Source organism: Sebastes umbrosus, chromosome 4 (assembly GCF_015220745.1).
Source record: "Sebastes umbrosus isolate fSebUmb1 chromosome 4, fSebUmb1.pri, whole genome shotgun sequence".
Lineage (NCBI taxonomy): Eukaryota > Metazoa > Chordata > Actinopteri > Perciformes > Sebastidae > Sebastes > Sebastes umbrosus.
Genome location: NC_051272.1, coordinates 35,180,815 through 35,207,692, shown reverse-complemented (window position 1 = coordinate 35,207,692; position 26,878 = coordinate 35,180,815). Strand labels below are relative to the sequence as shown.

At 39.3% G+C, this 26,878-nt stretch overlaps 4 protein-coding genes and 1 long non-coding RNA gene across 12 annotated transcripts in view; 4 read left to right on the top strand and 1 right to left on the bottom strand.

Annotated features, from left to right (window-relative positions):
- LOC119486243 (sushi domain-containing protein 2-like) overlaps positions 1-26,878 on the bottom strand; it is a 50,571-nt gene that overhangs the window by 21,131 nt on the left and 2,562 nt on the right. The window contains exons 1-5 of one of the 8 annotated variants that reach the window (XR_005206496.1): positions 4,996-5,169; positions 4,087-4,285; positions 3,054-3,202; positions 1,980-2,337; positions 484-685 (exon numbers count right to left, since the gene is read on the bottom strand). Coding sequence is in view for 7 of the 8 variants with exons in the window: in XM_037766208.1 (XP_037622136.1) it covers positions 484-685; positions 1,980-2,337; positions 3,054-3,202; positions 4,087-4,285; positions 4,996-5,161 (1,074 nt within the window). In the remaining variant the exon portion in view is untranslated. The other 7 variants (XM_037766212.1, XM_037766213.1, XM_037766210.1 and 4 more) reach the window with 7 other exon arrangements.
- si:dkey-174n20.1 (uncharacterized protein LOC796174 homolog) lies at positions 7,178-11,706 on the top strand. The gene is made up of 4 exons (XM_037766219.1): positions 7,178-7,579; positions 9,144-9,386; positions 9,555-9,857; positions 11,224-11,706. Exons 1-4 carry the CDS (start codon positions 7,459-7,461, stop codon positions 11,481-11,483), a joined length of 927 nt encoding a protein of 308 aa, XP_037622147.1. The 5' UTR covers positions 7,178-7,458; the 3' UTR covers positions 11,484-11,706.
- Positions 11,903-26,878, top strand: part of LOC119486250 — a 31,201-nt gene continuing 16,225 nt past the window's right edge. Inside the window, exon 1 of the long non-coding RNA XR_005206497.1 lies at positions 11,903-12,030. This is a non-coding gene — a long non-coding RNA (uncharacterized LOC119486250). The remainder of the gene's footprint in view (positions 12,031-26,878) is intronic.
- On the top strand, positions 12,024-13,533 carry LOC119486244 (zinc-binding protein A33-like). The gene has a single exon (XM_037766214.1). The coding sequence runs from the start codon at positions 12,073-12,075 to the stop codon at positions 13,516-13,518; it is 1,446 nt and encodes a 481-aa protein (XP_037622142.1). The 5' UTR covers positions 12,024-12,072; the 3' UTR covers positions 13,519-13,533.
- On the top strand, positions 19,064-26,230 carry LOC119486249 (nuclear factor 7, brain-like). The gene is made up of 2 exons (XM_037766220.1): positions 19,064-19,566; positions 24,666-26,230. Exons 1-2 carry the CDS (start codon positions 19,217-19,219, stop codon positions 25,759-25,761), a joined length of 1,446 nt encoding a protein of 481 aa, XP_037622148.1. The 5' UTR covers positions 19,064-19,216; the 3' UTR covers positions 25,762-26,230.

Here is a 26,878-nt window from a genome sequence, read left to right as displayed (position 1 = left end):
ACAGACTAGAGGGAAAGCATTTATTCGCTTTGACCATCTTTAATATTGCTTTCATATTTTTTCTCTAACAAAGGTCTCATGTAATTGTCATTGTTTTATTTTGCGTAACAGAGAAGGTCACTCTCAAAATATTTGCTAATGTCTTAGTTTAATCAGCAGATGAAGTCCGCCTTTAAATATTCAAACATCAACCAATTACTTGTTAGACAGTGCTATCATTTCTTTAAGCAAACAAAACATCCGATGCAGTAAAGCTGGTGAAATCACTATTTTCTTCCTTTTATTTTGAAATTAGTTAAGAAAAGTGCATTTTTCTGTTATTATATGCACTAAATATAGTAATACTGATAGGGTTATTATTGCTACTGCTATGACTACTTCTTCAAAAGAAAAACTAAAATAATAAATAATTTAAAAGATATATTATAGTATTACATATATATTACTCATATAATAATAGCAGAGTCATTGAAGTGCACTCACATGAAACCTAGCCGTGTCTGCCCGGGCCTGTGCCAGAGTGCAAGGACAATCAATGAGCTCGTCCAGGAAGTTGGGCAGCTTCTTCTCCAGGATGTCCCACTGCAGACATTTGCTCTTGGCCCAGGCTGCGGAGTCATCTCTGAAAGCCTGCTCCAGGTGCCAGGCTAAGACATGACCTCCGTTCCAGAGCCCCTCTACATCCCTGCATATAAACAATTACCAATCAGAGTTACTTTGAAATATTTGATTATTTTCCATGAAATATACTGTATATTATATATAAATTTAAAATCAAAGTTCAGGCTAGGGCTGAAATGAATTATGTGATGATTATTTTGTCTAATAATCGAGGTGACATCTTGATATTACTTATTTTGTCCAACTAACAGTAGAAAAAGCCCAAAATATTCCATTTATATAAAAGTCTTCAAAAAATCATCAAATTTAAGAAACTGAACCCAACAAATGTTTGGGATATTACATCACATAACAAAAATGTTGTTGAACAGCAATTAAAAAAATAATGAAGCCAAGAACCAGATGTGGACGGGCCTGTGGCACACGAGCCATTCCCTGGACCTGAGCCTGCTCTGACTATGTACAGTTATGGATGCATTAACGCAAATTTGTTGTAACGCCATTAATTTCTTTAACACATTAACGTAACTTTTTTAGGTTATAGTGGGTTCAGTTTTAAAACTAGAGTGAAGATATGGTACCATATGAAACTAGAAAACCTAAGGGATCCATTGGTTCCAATCATGCCCCAAACTTATGCTACATTTTGGCGAGGAAAAACTGGCATGGCTATTTTTAAAGGGGTCCCTTGACCTCTGACCTCAAGATATGTGAATGAAAATGGGTTCTATGGGTACCCACGAGTCTCCCCTTTACAGACATGCCCACTTTATGATAATCACATGCAGTTTGGGGCAAGTCATAGTCAAGTCAGCACACTGACACACTGACAGATGTTGTTGCCTGTTGGGCTGCAGTTTGCCATGTTATGATTTGAGAATATTTTCTATGCTAAATGCAGTACCTGGTAGGGTTTATGGACAATATTTGACATTGTTTTGTGTTGTTAATTGATTTCAAATAATAAATATAAACATACATTTGCATAAAAAAAGCATATTTGCCCACTAGCTTGTTGATAATAGTATTAAATATTTGACAAATCTCCCTTTAAGGTACATTTTGAACAGAAAAAAGTGCGATTCATTTGCAATTAATCGCGATTAACCATGTGATTAATCACGATTAAATATTTTAATCGATTGACAGCCCTACTAAATATACGTTAAACCCAATTGCAAATACTGTCCCAGTCATTTGTTTACCTTTAGGATTGTGCCGTTTTATAACAGCTGTAAAATTAGTAGCACTACAATTAATCTATAGTTGTTCCTGGTACCAGCCAAATATGAACAGAAAGAAAATATTTCCTTTAGATGTGGGATATTTCTAAAATGTTTGATATGTATTAGGGATACCTTGCTCCATCTGACGTAGAACTAGCAGTGATGCGGATATTCCCTAACTGCCAGTCAGAGAAGTCCTTTGAGGGCTCGGGGATGAAGCCGAAGGCACCAGTGTTGGGCAGATTCCTGCCGAGAGAGTACAGATAGCTCAGCTCGGCCTGCAGAGAGGATGATCCGTTCGTCTCTGCCCCTGTGCTCCTGCTGAACTCTCTGTAACCCCACAGCTCTACGTTGACCCTCTCTGCTCCAATCAAAGAGCTGTTCCATGTCATCTTAAGCCGCCCTGCCATGTTCGGCGTGCCATAGTACTGCCACTGTGTTGCATTCACCAGGGTGACTTCAAAGGCAGAGTCCGCTTTACTGGGGTGTACTAATACAGTGAAAAACAAGGGGACACATAGGTAACCAGAGTTTTGCTGATCTAAAGTAAAAATATGTTCTGCAACCTTAAGAAAATAACAATAAAACTTTGCTCAATGAAAACTCTTTGTGAACAGTTACATAAATAGTTGCTTTCCTCCGGTCTGTGAAATCTTGCAGATGCCATTATGAGCACCGGAGAGCACCGGAGGATACCAGAGGACACCAGAGGACACCAGAGGACACCGAGGCACATGATTTCTTTCAGATTACCTGTCCCATGCACTACTGTCAGGATATAGTGACCATTTCATAAACATAACTTTTTTTAAATCATATTTGCTCCAGTCTCGCCTACTGCTGCTTTAAGCCAGATAACAAAAAGATACCCTGGATATGTTGATCTCGCTTCGTAGTAGAGGCCTCAGGTTAGGTTAACTGTTGACTCTAAATTGCCCGTAGGACTGAATGTGAGCGTGAATGGTTGTCTGTCTCTATGTGTCAGCCCTGTGATAGTCTAGCGACCAGTCCAGGGTGTACCCCGCCTTCGCCCAATGTCAACTGGGATTGGCTCCAGCCCCCACGCAACCCTGAATAGGATAAGCGGTTACACATAATGGATGGGTGATCCTAAACCAGTACAGTGTATAATGGATTCTAAATCAAATCAAATGACAGGTTCAGGTGTTTGCAAACTCAGAGGTGAAAAACGTTTCAGTAACATACCTGACAAGTACTCTCCAGATCTGTCAAAATGTATTCCGTCTGTTGAGACGGTAAAAGGTATCCAACCCGTCTCGTACAATAAAGGAGAGATACAGTAGCCGTGGCCTTCAGCATCAATAAATCCTTCTCGTTCAATCTCACCTTTGAACCTGCAACAGAAACAGAAAAACTGGATTTTGTTTTTTGGCTAGCTATACAACACTAATACAATACTTTTTCCTTAATACCATTTCTCTTCTGTAAACACTCATACCACACAATAGAAGGTCAATGGTCAGTAGAATGACAATTGTATGTGCTTTCATACAACATAGCATTTAAGAACATTCTCTGAAACAATGTCTGTCTCAGGTTGGTATTCAAAACTTTAAATGGGAGTCGATCACTGAAACATATCATGAGACAATAGTAAATTAATTTAAGGTTAAATTATTGGATAAATTTAAGTTGTATTAATACTGCAATATCAGAGAATTAAATATGTCATTTCAACGCCAGCAACATATTTTCTTCATATTGACAACATGTTTCCATTTGCTTTAAATACAGGAATATAATTAAGGCATAGAAATTGCATGAGCAGCATACTTTTTAATCAAGTTCATCATTTATTTGTTTTGTGACACTACCTCAATGAAAGAGAAACTCTACTGACATATTTAGTGCTTAACATCTACAAAGAGTGTTTGTTCTGTATTACGACGTTTGCAAAGGTTCTGAAAAAAAACATACAACTCCTTTTTGCATGATTTTGTATTTTTAATCACACTAATAAAACGTTTGTGGGTTTTTTCAGTAAGCAAAACTTTTTTTGATTCTCAGGATAACTGTCTGCCTTTTTCTGAAGATAGAAATTTGTATACTTTGTATAGTACACACAAAACAAGATCTATTGCAAAACATATGCACTTAGTCAGAAAAAACATGTGAACTGTATATGCTTTCCACATTGTGAACCTGTAATGGAATGATGAGTCAGTGTATGCCAGATATAGATCATGACGTGCGTCAGAGGTCCCTTGTAGACACAAACCTGCAGAGAAGTCTCCCACCAGGATGAAGGACCAAGCTGAGGATCCTGAGAGCTCGTCCACCCAGCATGGAGCTGGAGTGAGGCGTCACCTGGAAACAGGACTGGTTGTAGTCTGCGCAGCAGTTCAGCAAAGACACACAAGTTGCATGGCAGGAGCATTCCTCCAATACTTCTCCACACTTTCCCCTGCATGTTTGACCTAGTAAAAACAAAAACAAATCATTCATCACAAAGGAAGCCTAATGCTCTCAAAATCCTTTAATAATGAAATCAACTAATTGCACTGAATTCTAAGAAAATTATAACCTATATACACATTGGTGGAAGAAGTATTCAGACGTTTTACTTACGTAGACGTCCTGCATTCAAAATTTTACTGATCAAATTATACTTAAAATACCAAAAGTAAAAGTACTCATTATGCAGAATGGCCTATGTCAGAACAATATATATTATACTACAGTATTGGATTATAATTCTTGATGCATTAATGTGTGCATCACTTTAATGTTGCAGCTGGTAAAGGTGAAGCTCATTTTAATAACTTTATACACTGCTAACTTGCAGCTTATCTTATTTTAACACATCATGTTTTACTGTATTTGTTGATTATATTTTGTATTGTTAATCTGTATCTAACTAAAGCTATAAAACAAATGTAGTGGAGTAAAAAGTACACTATTTCCCTCTGAACTGTAGTAAAGTAGAAGTATTAAGTGGTAGAAAATGGAAATACAATACTCATACAGTACATTTACCTCAAAATGGTACTTAAGTAGCTTACAGTACTTGAGTAAATGTACTTAGTGTACTTACTGTCCACCACTGCCTATACCTGCACACCACATTACATTATTTTGTTTTTATATATCAACCTTATTCCCTGACATGTCTCAGAAAGTGACTTACCAGCTGTTTTAGATGAGCAAATAAGAACAATTCCACAGAGAAAAATGGTCTCTCTCAAATGAGCTCTCATGTTTATCTTGGAGAACAAAACTAACACTGTGTGAACACACATACCTGTCCTACACCAAGCCTGGCATTGAAGTTGTAGCAAAGTTTCAAAGGTCATTCGACACAAGTTTCCGGTGGCAGTTATGAAGTTATTAATTAACAGATGTTAGTTAATTGAACGGAGGCCCGAAGGTTTAAAAAAAGAAATCTTCAGGCATAATTTACCAACACAAAATATAGCTATATGCTTCACAATAAGCACGCTGTCATGTTTATAATTTCGCTTTTTAAGTCATTTTAGCTGGGATTTTAACGTTAGTGTCTGTGTTTATTCTAGTGATGTGTCGAAGCGAACGAGCCGGTTTAAAGAGCCGGCTCTTTTAAGTGAACAATAAGAGCCGGCTCCCGTCCGAGAGACGTTTTTTTTATTTTATTTAATTAATTCAAGGCAGAATTATAGGATGATCTTCTCTGCGCCACGGGCGCTCCATGCACTGACTGTGACTGAATGTTGTGTTAATGACTTCCGTGCGACCAATCAGGTGATGATAGACAAGGATCGCATCAAGCAGGGAGGGGCACAGGTACAGGTACAGAGCAGGAGGGAGAGGAGGAGAGAAAGAGAGAGAGAGGAGCGCGGTGCGCGAATAGCAGAGATGAGTGACAGTCGGAAACGAAGCAGCATGTAAAATTATGGTATTCTGGAAATTATAAGGTTTTGTATAATTATATTGAATAATTTAAGTGATATATCTGCACACATACTAATCATAGGTCAAAACAGCGCTAAATTCGGCTGAATTTATAAAAGGCAGAAGTGGTAAAAATGAAGAGCCGTTTGGGAGCCGAAAGAGCCGGCTCTTCTTGGTGAGCTGAGCCAAATGATCTGGCTCACTAAAAAGAGCCGGAATTCCCATCACGACTGTGTTTATTCCTCAAATTGTAGTAATATATTCTCGCGAGACATTGCGGGATTTGATCATTTGGCGCATGGGCACTTCATGTGACTCCACTAGTGATGGGAATTTCGGCTCTTTTTAGTGAGCCAGATTATTTGGCTCAGCTCACCAAGAAGAGCCGGCTCTTTCGGCTCCCAAACGGTTCTTCATTTTACCACTTCTGTTTTTTATAATTCAGCCAAATTTAGCGCTGTTTTGATTTTTGATTAGTATGTGTGCACATATATCACTTGAATTATTCAATATAATTATACTAAAAAAACTATAATTTCCAGAATACCATAATTTTACATGCTGCTTCGTTTCCAACTGTCACTCATCTTGTCTGCTATTTGCGCACCGCACTCCTCTCTCTCTCTTTCTCTCCTCCTCTCCCTCCTGCTCTGTACCTGTAGACCGTCAGCACACCGCGCACCCCCGCCCCTCCCTGCTTGATGGTATGACCCTCGTCTGTCATCACCTGATTGGTCGCACGGACGTCATTAACACAACATTCAGTCACAGTCAGTGCATGGAGTGCCCGTGGCGCCGGAGAAGATCGTCCTATCATTCTGCCTTGAATTAATTAAAGAAAGAAAAAAAAAAAACGGTTTGATTTCCACGCTTCTCATTCATTGTCTATGTAAGCAGCCGGGCAATGCATTCTGGTAGCGTGGCGTCGCGATTCGAGAAACAGAGCGTCACAACGCCCGCTCCTCATTTGCATAAAGTTGAGGTCTAGTCTACTTTATGCAAATCACGGGGCGTCCGACGCGACTCGCCGACTCTCAAAACTCCCGAGAATCTTTTAAAATAAAAATTGTCGATCCAAAAAAAACTAGATTCAGCAACTACATGGCTTATTTCTCGCCTCAAATTTTCCGAAACACATTTCGGTGAACTATTTTCGTGAAATAAGAGAAGAAAGTTTCCAAACGAGCCTTCATGTTGTTTCCGGTTTGAAAGCTGGGAGCAGCAGCCCACGGAGGGAAAGCGTTCGTCCAACCAGGTGGGGAGAGCCTGTGTCTAGTGACAGCCCACCAAGCGTCAAATGTTGGGAAACGTCGCGTCCCCTCGCAATAAAAAACGCCCCTGTGGACACGTACCATTATCGTTCACTTACAAGAGCCGGCTCTTTGAACCGGCTCGTTCGCGACCAACACATCACTACATTTGGCGCATGCGCCCTTCACGTGACTCTACATCCTGCAAAGTGACTAGAATGAATTGGAGGAGGGGGGGTCGTCAAATTAAATATAACAACTGTCTTCTGTCGTGTTTAAATCGTCCTGCATGGATCATCTCCACCACGTTAACCGCGACAAGAACCGTAATGGAGGAACAGCAAAGGGGGTTAAAAGAATGACGTGTTTCAAGTCAAATAGCAATTTCTAACAAGCCAGCTGACGTCAGCTCATACAGCCAGCAGCATCATCAGCAACGTTACTGCTGCTGCTGATGATTAAAAGATAGGAGCATGTACTTTCTCTACACAATCATCGCGTCCTTAGTTTCTTTTTTCATTTTGAAATGGATGAAAAAGAGGAGGTACTGCACCGACCTGAAAAGACTTGATGGCAAAACAGTTCTTATTACAGGTAAATAAACATGTCTTGTTTCTTGCAGCAGCAGGGATCGTTTGTTACACAGCCTGTTCTCCATCCTGCCCTCTCTGCTAGAAGATACAGGTCATCCAGGACTCTCACCAGCAGACTGAGGAGCAGTTTTTTCCCCCAAGCCATCAGACTTTTAAATAGATAATACATACGACACCTTCTCACACAAAAATACATCTTATACTGTATATGTTTCTTAATGTATATGTTCTTAATATGCCTGTATAGATAGATAGATAGATAGATAGTAACTTTATTGATCCCGAGGGAAGTTCAAGTTTCCAGCATCACAGTTCCACAGTGCAAAACATGTTAGTAAAAAGGCAGTAAAAAAGTTAGTAGTGCAAAGTACAAAAAAATATACCAGATATAAAAATACAAGGAGATGAAGAAAACTGTTAAAACTGAATGTAGTGCAGAGTAACAGCTGTGTAATACACGACTATTGAAAAAGTGCAAAAGAGACTGTTAAAACTGAGTATAGTGCAGGGTAACTCCAGTAGCTTAGTCTATGAAAGTGCACTGTATGCAGTATTATCTGTCCTTCAGACCGTCCTCCTTTGTTTCCCGAGTCTGTCTGTGGAGCACTTGGGGAGCAGCATCCTGCCACTAAACCAGCTCCTCTAAACCAGCTCCTCTAAACTACTCCACTAAACTAGCTCCTCTAAACCACTCCACTAAACCAGCTCCTCTAAACCACTCCTCTAAACCAGCTCCTCTAAACTACTCCACTAAACTAGCTCCTCTAAACCAGCTCCTCTAAACTACTCCACTAAACCAGCTCCTCTAAACTACTCCACTAAACTAGCTCCTCTAAACCACTCCACTAAACCAGCTCCTCTAAACTACTCCACTAAACTAGCTCCTCTAAACTACTCCACTAAACTAGCTCCTCTAAACTACTCCTCTAAACCAGCTCCTCTAAACTACTCCACTAAACCAGCTCCACTAAACCAGCTCCTCTAAACTACTCCACTAAACCAGCTCCTCTAAACCAGCTCCTCTAAACCAGCTCCTCTAAACCACTCCACTAAACCAGCTCCTCTAAACCACTCCACTAAACCACTCCACTAAACCAGCTCCTCTAAACCAGCTCCTCTAAACCACTCCACTAAACCAGCTCCTCTAAACCAGCTCCTCTAAACTACTCCACTAAACCAGCTCCTCTAAACTACTCCTCTAAACTACTCCTCTAAACTACTCCTCTAAACCAGCTCCTCTAAACTACTCCACTTAACCAGCTCCTGTATATGTTCTTAATATGCCCTTGTATAAAGTATTTCCTTTTATAATTGTAATATAACTTATAATTTTTATTGGAGCTTCCCAGCAAAAAGCATTTCACACGATTGTACCTGTATAACCGGCGTGACAATAAACATCTTGAATCTTGACTTTTGTTAGTGGACTGTACTGTAATACATGAAGATCAGTATGAATTCTGATTATTGGAGGCAATATTACCGCTGTCCTCTCCCGAGTCATAATCCCATCCCATGAACACAAACACGTGAAATGACTGTTTTTCTATTTTCTTTCTTTGCAGGTGGCAATTCTGGCATTGGCAAAGAGTCAGCTGTTGCCTTGGCAACGAGAGGCGCCCGTGTCATCATCGCTTGCAGAGACCCGGACAAGGCCGAGAAGGCAGTGAGGGAGATCAAGTTCAAGAGTCACAGCCTTAACGTCCTTCACATGGAGCTGGATCTGGCCAGCCTGCGCTCTGTGAGGGAGTTCTGTAAGAGCTTCCTCCAGAGAGAGAAGAGGCTTGACATCCTGATCAACAATGCAGGTGAGGGTGTCAACCACATGGAAGTCTCTTGATACATGAAACAGTAACACCAAAGACAGAAAGAGGAGAAAAGGTGTTCCTTCAAATTTTTCTGAGCATGGTGGTTACTGTATACTGTACAGATTGTGCAACAACATCAGCTAAAAGCCCTGTGTGGTGTTTCCTCAGGCATGCCCGGTGTCCTCGACTGGACGGACGACAGCTTCAGCATGTGTTTTGGCGTCAACCACTTGGGACACTTCCTCCTAACCAATCTGCTTCTGCCTCGCCTGAAGGAATGTGGCCCAAGCCGTGTGGTCACCCTCACATGCTCCAGCTACAAATACCAGAAACTGGACTTCCAGGACCTCAACTACAACCTGTTGCCCTTCTTCACCTACTGCCGCAGCAAGCTGGCCAACATCTACTTCAGTCAGGAAGTGGCCCGCATGACTGAAGGGAAAGGAGTGACCTCCTATGCTGTGCACCCTGGTAAGAGGTGCTGCTTTGCATGCTGCTCTTGTCCTGCACCGGTACCCAACTTGGGGTGTATAGTATGTGCACGGTCACTATCCACCTTCTTTGCTTACAAAGGACAATTACTGTAAAAGGCATTTAATGTAACAAAATGTGATGCTAAATTCACAGATGATTCTATTTTATGACATTTTATGGAGGAAAAAACAATCAAGAAAATAATGATAATCGAAAATGTTCTTGTTTCAAATGGAGGACTTTTAAAACAGTTTTTAGATAAGTGTTGTATCAATAAATTTACTATTTATTTATAAATATTTTTTTGAATATATTTATTAATATATTTATTTACAATAAAACAAAATTTTTATTTAAAATTAAATAATTAAGGTTGGGCTATATAAAGCGTGAAATAGACCTTTCTGTACTGTTTACACTGAGGTAGTTCTCTTCAGAACAGTATGTGTGGTTGTATTAGGCCATTGTGGTCAATAATTAAGAATCTATGAACAGGGCTTCTTTATGACAATATTGTATTTATTTACAGGCCTTTTGCATTATTTTGATATAGTAGATTAAAACTTAGATTTTTCACTATTTAAAGTTAGTAAGTTCAGTTATTTAAAATATTTGATCGCGTTAATTGCATGATTGTCCATGATTAATTGCGATTAATCGCAACTTCATCACTAATTTTTTATCTATTCAAAATGTACCTTTAAGGGAGATTTGTCAAGTATTTAATACTCTTATCAACATGGGAGTGGGCAAATATGCTGGTTTATGCAAATGTATTTATATATTTATTACAGAAAATAAGTTAACAACACAAAACAATGACAAATATTGTCCAGAAACCCTCACAGGTACTTCATTTTTAGCATAAAGAATATGCTCAAATCATAACATGGCAAACTGCAGCCCAACAGGCAACAACAGCTGTCAGTGTGTTGACTTGACTATGACTTGCCCCAAACTGCATGTGATTATCATAAAGTGTGCTCTTCTGTAAAGGGGAGACTCGTGGGTACCCATAGAACCATTTTCTTGAGGTCAGAGGTCAAGGGACCCCTTTGAAAATGGCCATGGCAGTTTTTTCTCGCCAAAATGTAGCATAAATTTGGAGCTTTATTTAGCCTCCTTCACGACAAGCTAGTATGAAATGCGTTAAAGAATTTAGTGGCGTTTAAACAAATTTGTGTCAACCTTATTACCGCGTTAACTTTGACAGCTCTACAATATATACGTAAATCAAGATATAAAATGACTAATCCAAAGCTAGAAGAGTTGAATCATATCGCCCACCTTGAACATACAGTGTGTATATTCCTCACACTACATATATCTCTCCTAATATCTCTGCTTCCATGTGTCGCTCCAGGTTTTGTCCAAAGCGGTTGGACGTGCCACTACTCCATCCTGTTCCGGATGCTGATGCAGGTGATCATGTGGATGTTTTTTGTGCCGTGTGAGATTGGAGCTCAGACTGTCGTCTACTGTGCTGTGTCAGATGAAGCTGCCAAACACAGCGGAGGTTACTTCGTCGACTGCCGACCAGCTACTCTGCGTCCTTTCGCAAGAGACGCTGGTGTGGCAAAGAAACTGTGGGAGGCCAGTGAGAGACTGGTGAAACTGGCCTGATGGTGGAGCTGATTCTTAGACAGTTATTTATGGTTATGTACGTTTCTTTTATGTTTATGTTTTTCATTCATATTTTTGCTGCGTACCATGCATGAGTACATTTTTATTTAATAAAAATATGATTTCATGATTTAACACTTTGGTTGTATAACACATGATTTGACATGGTGGTTATTTCTTAAAACATGTAAACATAAAATATTAAATATTTGTGTTTTAACTAGGTGTTTCTGGAGTCAAACATTTGTTTACAATGTCAACGCATTTTATTATGTATGTTTTGTTTTTCACTTAAAAATAAATATTTTTAAACAAGTAACAATACTAAGGCACATTATGTGGAAAGCTTCTGTAAAATATGTTAATTAATGAAATAGCACCATCTGCTGGTTAGAAAATTAAATGTCAGTTATTTACTTAAAAGAATGGAAACTGAAACTTAAAGCTGATTTCAACATTGCTGAGACGCCATTACAGGGTGAAGGATCTCCACTGTAAACACAGATCAGAAGGATTGTAATCTCTAATTCAAAGGGACACAGATTTGGTGAGTCTTGCTGTTAATCGGACGATTCACAAATCAGAGGAAATGGCTGAGAAAATTGCTCTTCTTGAACGTTTCCTGAACTGCCACGTGTGTTCAGAGACTTTCAGAGATCCTGTGTCTCTGAGCTGCAGCCACAGCTTCTGTTTAAGATGCCTGAAGAAATTCTGGGAACAAGCTAAAAACAAAAACTGTCCCATTTGTAAAAGAAAATCATCTAAAGATCATATGTCAGTGAACTTTGCTCTGAAGGAACTGTCTGACTCGTTTGCTGGGAGACAGAAAGCTGGATCATCTGAGACAGAAAAAGAAGAGAAGAAGGTGGAGGTGGTGTGTGATAAACATCCAGAAGAGCCTAAACTGTTCTGTGAGGATGAAGAGAGAGCTGTGTGTCCTGTCTGTGAGTTTTCTCTCCACCAGAGTCACAAGTTGGTTCCTGTAGAACAAGCAGTCAGTGATCTGAAGGACCAGCTGAAATCTGACTTAGAGTCTCTACAGGACAAGAGGGACAAACACAAACAAGTAGAGAAAACATATGATGAAATAGTAAAACACTCCAAGAAGCAGCTGTTGTCCACAGAGAGGCAGATCAGAGCAGAGTTCAACAAGCTCCGCCAGTTCCTGAAAGAGGAAGAGGAGTCCAGACTGGCAGCTCTGAGGGAGGAAGAGGAGCAGAAGGGGAAGACTATCAGCAGAGAGATGAAGATGATTCAGGAGCACATCTCCTCTCTGTCAGACAGTATCTCTGCTGTTGAAGAAGACCTGCAGAAACACAACGTGCCCTTCCTCAGCAGTTATAAAGCCACTCAGACCAGAGCCAGAGTCCAGTGCTCACTGTCAGATCCACAGCTGGTCTCAGGAGCGCTGATAGATGTGGCCAAACACCTGGGCAACCTGTCCTTCAGAGTCTGGGAGAAGATGAAGGACAAGGTCCACTTCAGTCCTGTCATTCTGGACCCAAACACTGCAGCCTCGAGGCTCTATCTGTCTGATGATCTGACCAGTGTGAGATGTGGAGACACAAACCAGCAGCTTCCTGACAATCCAGAGAGATTCACTAATTATGCCAATGTTCTGGGCTCTGAGGGCTTCAGCTCAGGGAAACACAGCTGGGAGGTGGAGGTGGGAGACCATCCTAACTGGCTTGTAGGTTTGGCTAAAGAGTCAGCTGAGAGGAAGGGAGAGGCAGGAGCTTCACCAAAATATGGAATCTGGTGTTTATTTCATCACTGTGGAAAATACACTGATGTTGTTGGTAAGACAGTCGGAGTGAAGAAGAGTCTCCAGAGGATCAGAGTCCAGCTGGACTATGACAGGGGGGAGGTGTCCTTCTACGACCTTGAAGACATGACTCACATCTACACTCACAGAGACACTTTCACTGAGAAACTCTTCCCGTGGTTCAATATTGGATCAGCTGGTGATGCTAAAACTGCTGATATCAAAATCTGTCAAACTGAGATTCTCTGTGATGTTCAGGGAGGGTGGTGAGGTCGAACTGATTTATTGGGATTTTTATAACGGAGGTGTTTTCTTGTCAGTTACAGATAATTCCAGTTAGTTCTTTATAGGAGAGAATCTGTCATTTGAAAGTACATGAAGAAGATGTAGAGATCCAGATGAGAGAAAACACAAGATTTGATCTCTTTCAGCAAATAACATGATGTGTTTGTGTCGTAGAACTGGGACGAGTAGATTTCATGTGATCATTTTATTTTTACTTTTACTACAGATTTATTTTTATTTTCAAGTATTAACAAACTTCAGTTTGCATATTTTTTTCAAATAGTCTTTAATTTTAAATCATATCACCACAGAAAGCCTCACCTTACATTGTTTTATTTTTGACATTTCAGAATTACTTTTCATCTTTTAATTATCCAGGTTGTGAAAGTAATTCAGTAAATAACTTTCTGAAAATGCATTTATATGATTACATTCAGATTTCCAAATGTGTTAAAAAGAAATCAACATCATGTTTTACTTTGCAGAATGGACCAATGTTGATAATAATAATTCATCTGTTATTTCTTTACCATGTGTGACTGCTGACTGTCAGACATATTTTATATATTATCTCTGTTTTATCCAAACAAACTCAATTTACTTCCTTATTTGTGTTTCTTTGACTGTAGAAAATTCTGCAGAAATTGCTTGATAATATTCATATTACTCTTCAATGTTTAAACCAATTTAGAGAAGCCCAAAATTGCAATAAAATTCAAAATATTGACCTTAAGATTGTGTGGATTAAGGCTGCAACTAAAGACTGTTTCTATTATCAATGAATCTGTTGATTGAAATATCAGAAAACTGAAAAATGCCAAATAAAAACAACAAATTCTCAAATTGGAGCAAATGTTTGGAATTTTTTCTTCATAAATAATTTTCTCATTTCCAATAATACATATTAAATGTCGACTGCAAAGCCCTGACCTTGAATTGCATTGTGGATGTTGAATTTTAAAGGTTGCGAGCAGTGGTCACCTTAATCTTGATCTCTTACATTAATCTTTATCTTGCAGACTGCATAGCAGCATTTATTTCATAATTCTTGAACATTTATGAAGGCGGAGCTGCTGTTTGTTCCTGTGTGTTTATGTTAATTGTCCATTAGGTGTGAAACAACCCATCAGCACATGAGACTGTGTTGGATGAACTGCAGGATTTCACACCGTGGATTCACTTCATGTTGGATTCAACAACTTGTATGTTTTCTACCTGGTCAGCAAATATTCTGGTCAAAAACATTAGGGACGCACCGATACCGGTACTGGATCGATATCGGGCCGATATTGATTCAAATAACTGGATCAGATATCGGTGACAATGAGGCTGATCCATTCAATTCAATTTTATGTTTATATACTATATACATTATATACTGTAATTTTAATTCCTGTTTAAATTTTGACCAATTTGTTGCTGCATCAAAAATGTTTACACTTGAATTGTAATTACTGTTAATTTTGAGGATTGTTTACCAAGTTACTGTATGATTTATTATTTAATAAAAAATAACAATTAAATAAATGTATATCTATGTTTTTATTGGTCACATTTTGTTTTACAAAGTTAGGAAAGCAAAGTTTAAGTCAAGCCTGATGTTGCCTTTCACATAAAAGAATGATCCCAGTCACTTCCACACAGTGAGGCATACAGCTTATTGATTACTCACTGGTATCAGATCGGTACTCGGTATCGGCTGATACCCAAAGCCCAGGTATCGCTATCGGTATCGGGACTGAAAAAGTCTGATCGGTGCATCCCTAAAAAACATTAACGAGTTCATTTCTGTCCCGAGTTTCTTCTATCAATATAAAATCAAAGCTGTGCTGCAACACAGAAACTGATTGACTTTTCTATTTAAATGATCATTTTATTGATAACACCTTAACACATTTTCTTGAAGTTATAGAAACACGTGTAGCATGTAAGAGAACAGAGCAATAATCCGAAGAATCAGAGAACTAGAGGATTAATATTATTATAGAGAAGAAACCCAAAGTGACAGAAAGAGACAAAGGGAAACTAGAAAGAGCCGACTGCAGAGAAATGATTGAATAAGGTTGGAAACAGAGGGAATGGGAGAAAGAGTGAAAGACGAAGAGAAGCCAACTCAGTGTTGTCAGTGCAACTTAGTCACTGGCTGGAGAAAGAAGATGGCAGAGGTTCAGAGTGAACACAGTGGCTCCAGTTTATCTCAGCGATGCTTCATCTGACTAAACAGCTGACAGGAAGGCAGCAGAGCTCGCACTGACCTCAAGAGACCAGAGAAGGACCGGTAATGTAGTTTATATGTAGAGCTGCACAATGAATCATTTTCTGTCATGATGTCAGCTTTGATCTTTCATACAGAATCAGGGTTTATTAGCGCTATTGGTGCATTTCATTTAGTTAAGAAAGTAAAAAGCATCTGGAAACAGTTGCTGATATAAGATGAATAAAGGAGAATGATTTTGTTCCTCAAAATCTCTGAGGAAAAACAATCATGTATCAACATCATGATGTCAAACTGTAATCATTTTGGTCATAACTGTGATCAATAATTATAATGGGAGCTTTTTCTTATTCTACAGTGATAAACTGCTGTTGTCTCTGACTGCATTGTCTGATAGATTTAGAGACACTAAAGTCAACTTATTGTGCAGCTACATTAGAAGCGTCAATGTGGCCTCCATCTGAGTGTGTTGGTGCTTTACTTTGTGTGACTGCGCCCCCTGCTGGAGCTCATTCACTCTCTGAACTGCCTCTCATCTGTCAGTTGGACTCAAAGTGCTGTGCTATGGAGGTAGGAACCTGTCAATATAAGAAAACAAATAAAGAAATGACTAGATAAATACACAAATATGCCATTAAATGTACCAAAAATATAAAAAAATAGATGTAGGCATTAATTGATTGATAAAATGTGACATAAGATATTTTCTTCTTCATTTATTTATCTTTGTATTAATTCCCATATATACTCTTTAATTTAATTTGTATTAACTTTTCCATTTCTTTATTTATTTAAAATTTATTTTTATTATTATTTTAAATGTATTTTTTTAATGAATTAATTAATGATTAAATTGAATGTATTTAAGACATCAATATTTCTTTATTTATCAAGTAATTTATTTATTCATTTTTTTTTTTGGCAGGTTTCGTCCTCCATACTGTTCCTCACAGTGACATGCAGGCGAAGTGAAGCAACAGTCACTCTTGGTGCTGATGGTCAACAAGCGCTCCTCGTGTTCTCTGAGCTACGTACAAAAGGCAGCCATTCTGCACTGACAACACAGAGCCCCATAGAAAAGCATGCAAGATCATCTTCATCACATGTGAGGATTTAATGCTATTCTCTGTTTTATATCAACTAGTGCAGTGCCCGTTGAAAACATGTCTGTTCAGAACGGGCTGAATGCTCGGCCTGTGGCGTTGCTGCTTGCAGCTTTCTCGAGAACAGCTCATACAAACAACTTCACACTCGACAATGCGCTTCCTTGGGTCCTGAGCAGTACACCTGCCATGACATAGTTGCATCACACACCCAAGTTTCCCAACTACTAACAGTCAGAAACACCAGTGATAAACACTCTGGTTCACGAAGAAAAAAACAGCCAGGAGCAGACTTTACTTTTAGACAACTGCCTGGGGCCTCCAATTTCCAAGGAAATTCATTTAGTTACATTCCACCACTGGAGAAGTGAATAAATGAACATGGTGCAGGATAAATATGTTAAAATGGTAAAACACTGATGCAACAACCACAATCTGGTGCAAAAGGCAACCTTGGACAAATAAATATGACCAACAAATGCTGAATATTTACAACAGAAATTGATCCAGTATTTAAGAGTATAGTAGCAAAGTAACACGACCACACAGACTGAGGAATGTACCATGCCTTGTGCTGCCTTGAGGTCTCCAGTGCTAGCTTTAAATAGTGCTAACTGTGAGCTGGATTCACTTTATGTTTAGCAATAACTGCAATGTTTGAGACATAACCATACAACCATTTAACCAGCCAACTTACAGTTTCATGCACGCATACATACACATGTCCACAGAGAAAAGACCCACCGACCTGTCAGTAGTCAGCTCAACACTGTGGATGCTGACCTCTGTGACCTCTGTGAGATGTCTCCTTTCCAAATGAATCACCCGGAGCTTGTCAGGCTTGTGGTAACAGCTGGTTTATTCCACATCTGCATTCATGACAAAGGACACAGAGTAGAAAGGGTCATCTCTTTTGGACAAACAGCACATGTCTAGTAATAAATCCTCTGTTGCTTTGACATTACAGTATGGTTACATTTTATTAAATTTATACTCTACACAATACATTGACACAATGGTCGTATAGTGGGTTTATATTAATGTAAATAAAATAAATGACACAAACAGAAACCGTCCCTCTCTTAAATTCCATACAGAACATATAATACAATATATTTATACAGCTTTCTCACATGGGACTGTTAACTTTTTTAGTATTTAACATTTTTAATAGCAATTATGTAACTCAAATACATTAAAAAAACACAGACAGTAACGTTACACCATAGAAAATACCTAATCAGCGTGTTTAAAATACTGCCACACTCTATAAAGCGACATACTATAACATAGTCAGTGGTAAAAGAAGTATCCACATCTCTTACTTGAGTAAAAGTAGCAACATCACAGTGTAGAGATATTGTTAAAAGTTGTACATTAGTAAAAGTACAAAAGTATTAACATCAAAATAGACCTAAAGTACCAAAAGTAGAAGTATTCATTCCCCTAAATGGTTCATTTTGAGAATGATGCATGTTATTGGATTATAATTATTGATGCATTATGTGTTCATCACTTTAATGTTGCAGCTGGTTAACATGAAGCTCATTTTAATTGCTTTATATACTGCTGGGTAGCTTGTGAATTTCACCGGGGCTCAATAAAGTCTTATCTTATTGTTACCTATAATAATACATCATAATTTATTTGTTAATTGTATTTTATACATGGTATAAGGTCAATTTAGAGAGGTTAAAAGTACAATATTTGCCTCTGACTTGTTGTATAATATTTTAGTAAATGTACTTGAATTGGTTGAATTAAAAACTAACCATGTACCTGTATTTTAATTGAATGCCAAACATTTAATCATACTGGATGTAATAAAAAGAGTCTCACTGACGTGTTAGCAGAACATGTTTTCTCTTGTTCCTGTTGGCTGAAAAATTAAAAATGTTGTTAAACTGGTTTAGTATCAGTCGGCCTTATCAAATGTTCAGTCCTCACTGGAGGACGAAAGAAAAAACATCTCCTTGTTTCTAGTTTATGGTGTTTTTATGAGCTGTAGAAGTCAAATTCTTTATTAAGTCGATAGGAAACAAAAAAAATGTTTAGACATGCTCCTGTTTGCCTACAGACAATGAATTTGTACTGTAGTGAATGAAGAGAGAAAAATGTACCTCTGAAAACATCCTGACACCATCTGCTGGTAACATATTGACATGGCAGCATTTCCTCCTACCCTGTGACAGAGGTGAGTGAAGATGAAAGTAGATTCTGACATTGTTGAGCAGAGCTGAGACGCCATCACAGGGTGTGAGATCTCTGCTGGAAAACACACGTTTGGATTATTTGAAGCAATCAAGAGACGGGACAGTAACTCGGTGAGTCTTGCTTTTGAAAGACAATTTAGATACCGAGACAAATGGCTGAGAAAACCGCTCTTTTTGAAAGTTTCCTGAACTGCCATGTGTGTTCAGAGACTTTCAGAGATCCTGTGTCTCTGAGCTGCAACCACAGATTCTGTTCAAGCTGCCTGAAGAAAATCTGGGAACAAGCTGAAAACAAAAACTGTCCCATTTGTAAAAGAAAATCATCTAAAGATATTCCCATTGTGAACTTTGCACTGAAGGAACTGTCTGACTCGTTTGCTGAGAGACACAAAGCTGGATCATCTGAGACAGAAAAAGAAGAGAAGAAGGTGGAGGTGGTGTGTAGTAAACATCAAGAAGAGCCTAAACTGTTCTGTGAGGATGAAGAGAGAGCTGTGTGTCCTGTCTGCTACTTCCTGCTCTTCCTCCTGTGCAGACGCTTCGCTGAGTTGCTCTTCGCTTTGCTTTCTTTTTATCATTGCTATGCTTATCTTTCGCTACTAAATTTTTGGAAAACGGGTCCTGGATACTTACAAATCACTGGGAGTTTAATTTATGAAAGAAACTGAAGGCTACCACTATTTTAAAAACTGTTTTACTTTGTGAGCGTGGCCTATCAGCAGCACAAGCCTGTACTATAGTGAACGGGAGCGAGGTGCTTGGCTAAAGCTAATCAGCAGCAAGATGCCTCCCTTCTCCACGGATGACTACTACAAACTTCTACAGAAGATAGCAGTGCTGGAAACAAAGATTATCCGGCTCGAAGTGAATGCGGAGGTGAATGGACTATGTGGGAATGAAACCACTCTACCACTGACTCAAAACAGTGAACTGGAACAGGCTAATAGAAAGCTAATTAGCACCAACAAGACCACCAAGAATCAAGAAGGGGGCAATAAATCGACTAGTAGTCCTCCCTGGAACGCTCTTGGTGCAAAGCCAAAGCGTAAATCATGTCCCTGGGAAATGGGAGGAAAACTTACAGGCAGAACCCAGCACCCTCAGATATATGATGCGACCGGCTGGCCTGCATTAGCATCCGAGCATAGTGCCTCATCAACCCCTGTACAAAGTAAGGTCCAACCGTGGACAACTGTGAAAGGAAGGATGAGTAACAAACCTCCCCAACAAAGAAGTTTGCAACTGGAGAACAGATTTGCTCCACTGTTGCAGGACCCTGGATCTCGATCTGATGCCCTGGATAATCTCAACTCTTCACACAGCAGGGTAAGAACCAAAAGCAACTCTGAAGGTAAAAGGCTACAGGGAAAGCTAACAACTGGGCCTCAAACTCAAACTCTGATTGTGGGTGATGCTGCTGTTAAAGATGTGAAAAGCATGTGGAGTAAAGACATCAAAGTACTCTGTTTTCCCAAAGATATGGTCTCTGATCTGGCAGAAAGAATCCTGGATATTGTGACTGCACACCCAAATGTGAAAAATGTGGTATTGCACATTGGGTCGAATGATGTTGTGAAGCAACAGTCTGAAGTGCTGAAACGGGACTTTACTGGTCTGCTAAACACGGTCAGCTCTGTGAATGCTCAGGTGTTTATCAGTGGACCCCTGCCGCCAATCAGAAGAGGAGTCGAGAGATTCAGCAGGTTGCTGGGACTGAACACATGGCTTTCAACAGCATGCAAATCCCACTCAGTGCATTTTATTGACAATTTTAACTTTTTTTGGGACCGCAGACATCTCTTCAAGGCAGATGGACTCTGCCTAAACAAGTCAGGAGTAAAATTGTTCAACTCCAACCTATTCTACTTACTGCGTCATTCATCTGTTCCCTCTGCCAAGGACGCGAGACAAGAGGAATCACCACTGGAGGAAGACACAACACAATGTGCCAGGGGACCTCAAGGAGAATCATTTCACCCCCCACCACAAGCCAGCCCTGGGATACAGCAGAGACAAGAGGAGGCGTCCTCATCCTCGCTTATCACCCTTTCTCCCTCCTCCCCCCTCTTGGAGTTCACTGACCACATGAAGGAGCTGGTCAATGCTGGAACTAAACTTACTCCCCGCCCTACACCCATTTTCTCTCCCATGATCCCCCCACGAGGTCGACCTCGAACAACTTTGGCACTATCTCCACAAGCACGACACCTACCACCTCCATCCCCTCCACAATGGAATCAGCCTCTGTCTCCGCAGTCTGATAAGGATGTTCCTTTACAAAATGTTGCAAGCACAGATTGATATGTGCTGGGTCCAGGCTTCAAGGCTAATGATACACGTGACTGTTTCCAGGAAAAGCTGGGGCCCTGTGTGATGAGAGCTTCTTCTATCTCAGTTCTAATAAGTAGTAGAAAAAGAATGGTGAATCTGCAAAGAAACAGGAAGATTTTTACTGATTGTGCTAATTTATCAAATTTAGCATTGATTCCTTGCCAGCCAAACCATGTCCCAAAAAATAATAATAATGCTTCTAGCACATTAAAGCTAGCCCTGTTAAACGTCAGGTCTTTGGCAGGAAAAAGTTTTTTAATCAATGATTTTATTATTGAGCACAAGCTTGATTTTATGTTTTTAACTGAAACTTGGTTAGACCAAAATAACAGTGCAGCTGTTCTTATCGAGTCAACTCCTCCCAACTTTAGTTTTATGAGCGAAGCTAGAATGCATAAGAAAGGAGGTGGAGTTGCCATATTGTTTAATGATTCTCTCCAATGCAAACAGATATCTTATGGACATTTTGCTTCTTTTGAATATGTCGCTCTTCAGCTGAACTCCTCTTCTCGAGCTTTGTTTCTCAATATCTACAGGCCACCTAAATACTGTGCAAACTTTTTTGATGATTTTATTGAACTGCTGTCTGTAATTTGTGTTGACTTTGACTGTGTAGTCATTGTTGGTGATTTTAACATCCATGTTGACAACCAACAGGACAGAGGGGCCAAAGAACTGTGTCAGGTTCTTGATAACTATGGAATGAGTCAGCATGTGACAGAGCCCACACACAATAGGGGACACACTTTGGACTTAATCATATCAAAGGGCCTGAACATTTCCAAGGTTGTAGTGATGGATGTTGCTCTGTCTGATCATTCATGTGTATTCTTTGAGAGTACTCTTCCTGTGCACAGGAATGATAAGACAGAGGTAATCACAAAAAGGTATATCACTGAAAATACCAGTGATCAATTTGTTCAGGCTTTCTCTTCCACACCCACCCTCCCCTGGACCTCTGTCAATGAGCTTGTAGATAATTTCAATTCTAAAATGACAAATGTTATTGATACCATTGCACCCACCACGGTGAAGATTGTCTCTGGTAAGAAAAAATCTCCATGGAGAAATACCATGTTGGTAAGAAATGAAAAAAGAGAGTGTCGAAAAGCTGAACGCCAGTGGCGGAAAACAAATCTACAAGTTCATTATGACATCTATAAAGAGAGACTTTGCATTTATAATTCAGAACTGAAAAATGCAAGGCGGTCCTTCTTCTCTGACATCATCACCAAAAACAATAACAATGCACGTGCCCTGTTTGCTACTGTCGACAGGCTAACAAACCCTCCTGTGTCAGTAGCCTCTGAACTTTTATCCTCCAGGGCCTGCAATGAATTTGCTTCCTTTTTTACAGAAAAAATTCACAAAATCAGACAAGCAGTCACTTCCTCCATAGCAGGTACAGGATGTTTGTTTCCCCTGCGTCCACTTAAACCTGGTGCAAATACCATGACACAGTTTTATCCAATAAATCAGACATACCTGGAGGAAATCATACAACATCTAAAATCCTCCTCATGCTGCCTTGACATTCTGCCAACAGGCCTTTTCAAAAAAGTATCAGATTGTATGGTCTCAGAGCTTTTACAGATGGTTAATACATCTCTTGTTTCAGGAGTGTTCCCACAGGCCCTGAAAACTGCTGTCATCAAACCACTCCTCAAAAAGAACAATCTGGACTCATCAATAGTAAATAATTACAGACCGATATCAAATCTTCCATTCTTGTCTAAAATAATTGAAAAAACAGTTTTTCAAAAATTAAATAGCTTTCTGGCACTAAACAACTCTTTTGATGTCTTCCAGTCAGGTTTTCGACAAAACCACAGCACTGAGACTGCTCTTGTTAAGGTCTTCAATGACATCCGATTGAACACAGACAGTGGTAGAACTACGGTTTTAGTTTTACTGGATCTCAGTGCTGCATTCGACACGGTTGACCATAATATATTACTAGACCGACTGGAAAACTGGGTGGGTATTTCTGGCATAGCACTCAGCTGGTTTAAATCCTACCTAAAAGACAGGGACTTCTTTGTGTCTATAGGTAATTGCAAATCTGAGCTGAACAAAATCACATGCGGAGTTCCCCAAGGCTCCATCTTGGGGCCTCTTTTGTTTAACATCTACATGCTCCCACTGGGTCAGATTTTTGAGAACAACAAAATAAATTACCATAACTATGCAGACGACACACAAATTTACATAACTCTATCACCAGGAGACTACAGTCCAATACAAGCACTGAGTGAGTGCATTGAACAAGTCAATAATTGGATGTGCCAGAATTTTCTTCAGCTGAACAAAGACAAAACTGAGGTTGTAGTTTTTGGAGCCAAAAAAGAAAGATTAAAGGTTAGTGCTCACCTACAATCTGTGATGTTAAAAAGCTCAGACCAAGCCAGAAACCTTGGTGTAGTCATGGACTCAGACCTGAGCTTTAACAGCCATATTAAGACAATTACAAAGACAGCCTTCTATCACCTGAAGAATATAAGAAGAATTAGAGGACTGATGTCTCAGCAGGATTTGGAAAAACTAGTACATGCATTTATCTTCAGCCGACTTGACTACTGTAACGGCGTCTTTACCGGTCTTCCTAAAAAATCGATCAGACAGCTGCAGCTGATTCAGAACGTTGCTGCTAGAGTCCTCACTAAGACCAAGAAAGTGGATCACATCAGTCCAGTTCTGAAGTCTCTACACTGGCTGCCTGTCTCTCAGAGAATTGATTTCAAAATACTGCTGCTGGTTTACAAAGCACTAAATGGTTTAGGGCCAAAATACATTTCTGATCTTCTGCTGTGTTATGAACCATCCAGACCTCTCAGGTCATCTGGATCAGGTCTGCTTAGTGTCCCCAGAGTCAGAACTAAACATGCAGAAGCAGCATTCAGTTTTTATGCACCAAATATCTGGAACAAGCTCCCAGAAACCTGCAGGACCGCTCCAACTCTCACTTCTTTTAAAACAAAGCTTAAAACTTTCCTGTTTGCGGGTGCCTTTCATTCTGACACTGCACTATAACTTTTACTCTTTTGAGTTTTATGCAATTTTAGCTTCTATCCTAGCTTTTATTTTTAGCTTGTTTTTATTTTCTAATCTTTAATGTTTTAATGTTTTTATGTTTTTATAACTGTTTTAATTATTTCTTAATGTTCTTTTGCATTTTGTCGCAATGTTCTTGAATGTTTCTGTAAAGCACTTTGAATTGCCCTGTTGTTGAAATGTGCTATACAAATAAAGCTGCCTTGCCTTGCCTTGCCTTGTCTGTGAGTTTTCTCTCCACCAGAGTCACAAGGTGGTTCCTGTAGAACAAGCAGTCAGTGACCTGAAGGACCAGCTGAAATCTGACTTAGAGTCTCTACAGGACAAGAGGGACAAATATGAAGAAGTGGAGGAAAAATACAATGAAGTGATTCAACACTCCAAGAAGCAGCTGTTGTCCACAGAGAGGCAGATCAGAGCAGAGTTCAACAAGCTCCACCAGTTCCTGAAAGAGGAAGAGGAGTCCAGACTGGCAGCTCTGAGGGAGGAAGAGGAGGAGAATGGGACGACTGTCAGCAGAGAGATGAAGATGATTCAGGAGCACATCTCCTCTCTGTCAGACAGTATCTCTGCTGTTGAAGAAGACCTGCAGAAACACAACGTGCCCTTCCTCAGCAGTTATAAAGCCACTCAGACCAGAGCCAGAGTCCAGTGCTCACTGTCAGATCCACAGCTGGTCTCAGGAGCGCTGATAGATGTGGTCAAACACCTGGGCAACCTGTCCTTCAGAGTCTGGGAGAAGATGAAGGACAAGGTCCACTTCAGTCCTGTCATTCTGGACCCAAACACTGCAAAACCCGGTCTCTATCTGTCTGATGATCTGACCAGTGTGAGACGTGGAGACACAGACCAGCAGCTTCCTGACAATCCAGAGAGATTCACTAAGTATGCCAATGTTCTGGGCTTTGAGGGCTTCAGCTCAGGGAAACACAGCTGGGAGGTGGAGGTGGGAGACCATCCTGTCTGGAATGTAGGTTTGACTAAAGAGTCAGCTGACAGGAAGGGAGAGATATATGTCACACCAGAATATGGAATCTGGTGTTTAGCTCATCGCAGTGGAAAATACGGTATTGGTTTTGGTAAGACAGTCAGAGTGAAGAAGTGTCTCCAGAGGATCAGAGTCCAGCTGGACTATGACAGGGGGGAGGTGTCCTTCTACGACCCTGAAGACATGACTCACATCTGCACTCTCAGAGACACTTTCACTGAGAAACTCTTCCCATGGTTCAGTATTGGAAAGGCTGGTGATGCTAAAACTGCTGATATCAAAATCTGTCAAACTGAGATTCTCTGTGATGTTCAGGGAGGGTGGTGAGGTCAAAGTGATTTATTACGATTTTTATAACGGAGGTGTTTTCTTGTCAGTTACAGATAATTCCAGTTAGTTCTTTATAGGAGAGAATCTGTCATTTGAAAGTACATGAAGAAGATGTAGAGATCCAGATGATAGAAAAAATAAGATTTGATCTCTTTCAGCAAATAACATGATGTGTTTGTGTCGTAGAACTGGGACGAGTAGATTTCATGTGATCATTTTATTTTTACTTTTATCTACAGATTTATTTTTATTTTCAAGTATTAACAAACTTCAGTTTGCATATTTTTTTTAAAATAGTCTTTAATTTTAAACCATATAACCACAGAAAGCCTCACCTTACCTTGTTTATTTTTGACATTTTAGAATTACTTTTCATCTTTTAATTATCCAGGTTGTGAAAGTAATTCAGTAAATAACTTTCTGAAAATGCATTTATATGATTACATTCAGATTTCTAAATGCTTTATATAAATCAACATCATGTTTTACTTTGCAGAATGGACTAATGTTGATAATAATAATTCATCTGTTATTTGTTTACCATGTGTGACTGCTGACTGTCAGACATATTTTATATATTATCTCTATTTTATCCAAAGAAACTCAATTTACTTCCTTATTTGTGTTTCTTTGACTGTAGAAAATTCTGCAGAAATTGCTTGAAAATATTTATATTACTCTTCAATGTTTAAACCAATTTAGAGAAGCCCAAAATTGCAATAAAATTGAAAATATTGACTTTAAGATTGTGTGGATTAAGGCTGCAACTAAAGACTGTTTCTATTATCAATGAATCTGTTCATTGAAATATCAGAAAACTGAGAAATGCCAAATAAAAACAACAAATTCTCAAATTGGAGCAAATGTTTGGAATTGTTTCTTGATAAATAATTTTCTCATTTCCAATAATACATATTAAATGTTGACTGCAAAGCCCTGACCTTGAATTTAATTGTGGATGTGGAATTTTGAGGATTTTTGACCAAGTTATTGTATGATTTATTATTTAATAAAAAACAACAATTAAATAAATTTATATCTATGTATTTATTGGTCACATTTTGTTTTACAAAGTTAGGAAAGCAAAGTTTAAGTCAAGTCTGATGTTGCTTTT

Coding starts and splice junctions, on each gene's coding strand:
- LOC119486249 (XM_037766220.1), top strand. CDS start 19,217: ATGGCTGAGAAAACCGCTCTTTTTGAAAGTTTCCTGAACTGCCATGTG. Junction 19,567..24,665: donor GAAGAGAGAGCTGTGTGTCC/TGTCTGCTACTT, acceptor CTTGCCTTGCCT/TGTCTGTGAGTTTTCTCTCC.
- si:dkey-174n20.1 (XM_037766219.1), top strand. CDS start 7,459: ATGTACTTTCTCTACACAATCATCGCGTCCTTAGTTTCTTTTTTCATT. Junction 9,387..9,554: donor CATCCTGATCAACAATGCAG/GTGAGGGTGTCA, acceptor GTGTTTCCTCAG/GCATGCCCGGTGTCCTCGAC. Junction 9,858..11,223: donor CTCCTATGCTGTGCACCCTG/GTAAGAGGTGCT, acceptor GTGTCGCTCCAG/GTTTTGTCCAAAGCGGTTGG.
- LOC119486244 (XM_037766214.1), top strand. CDS start 12,073: ATGGCTGAGAAAATTGCTCTTCTTGAACGTTTCCTGAACTGCCACGTG.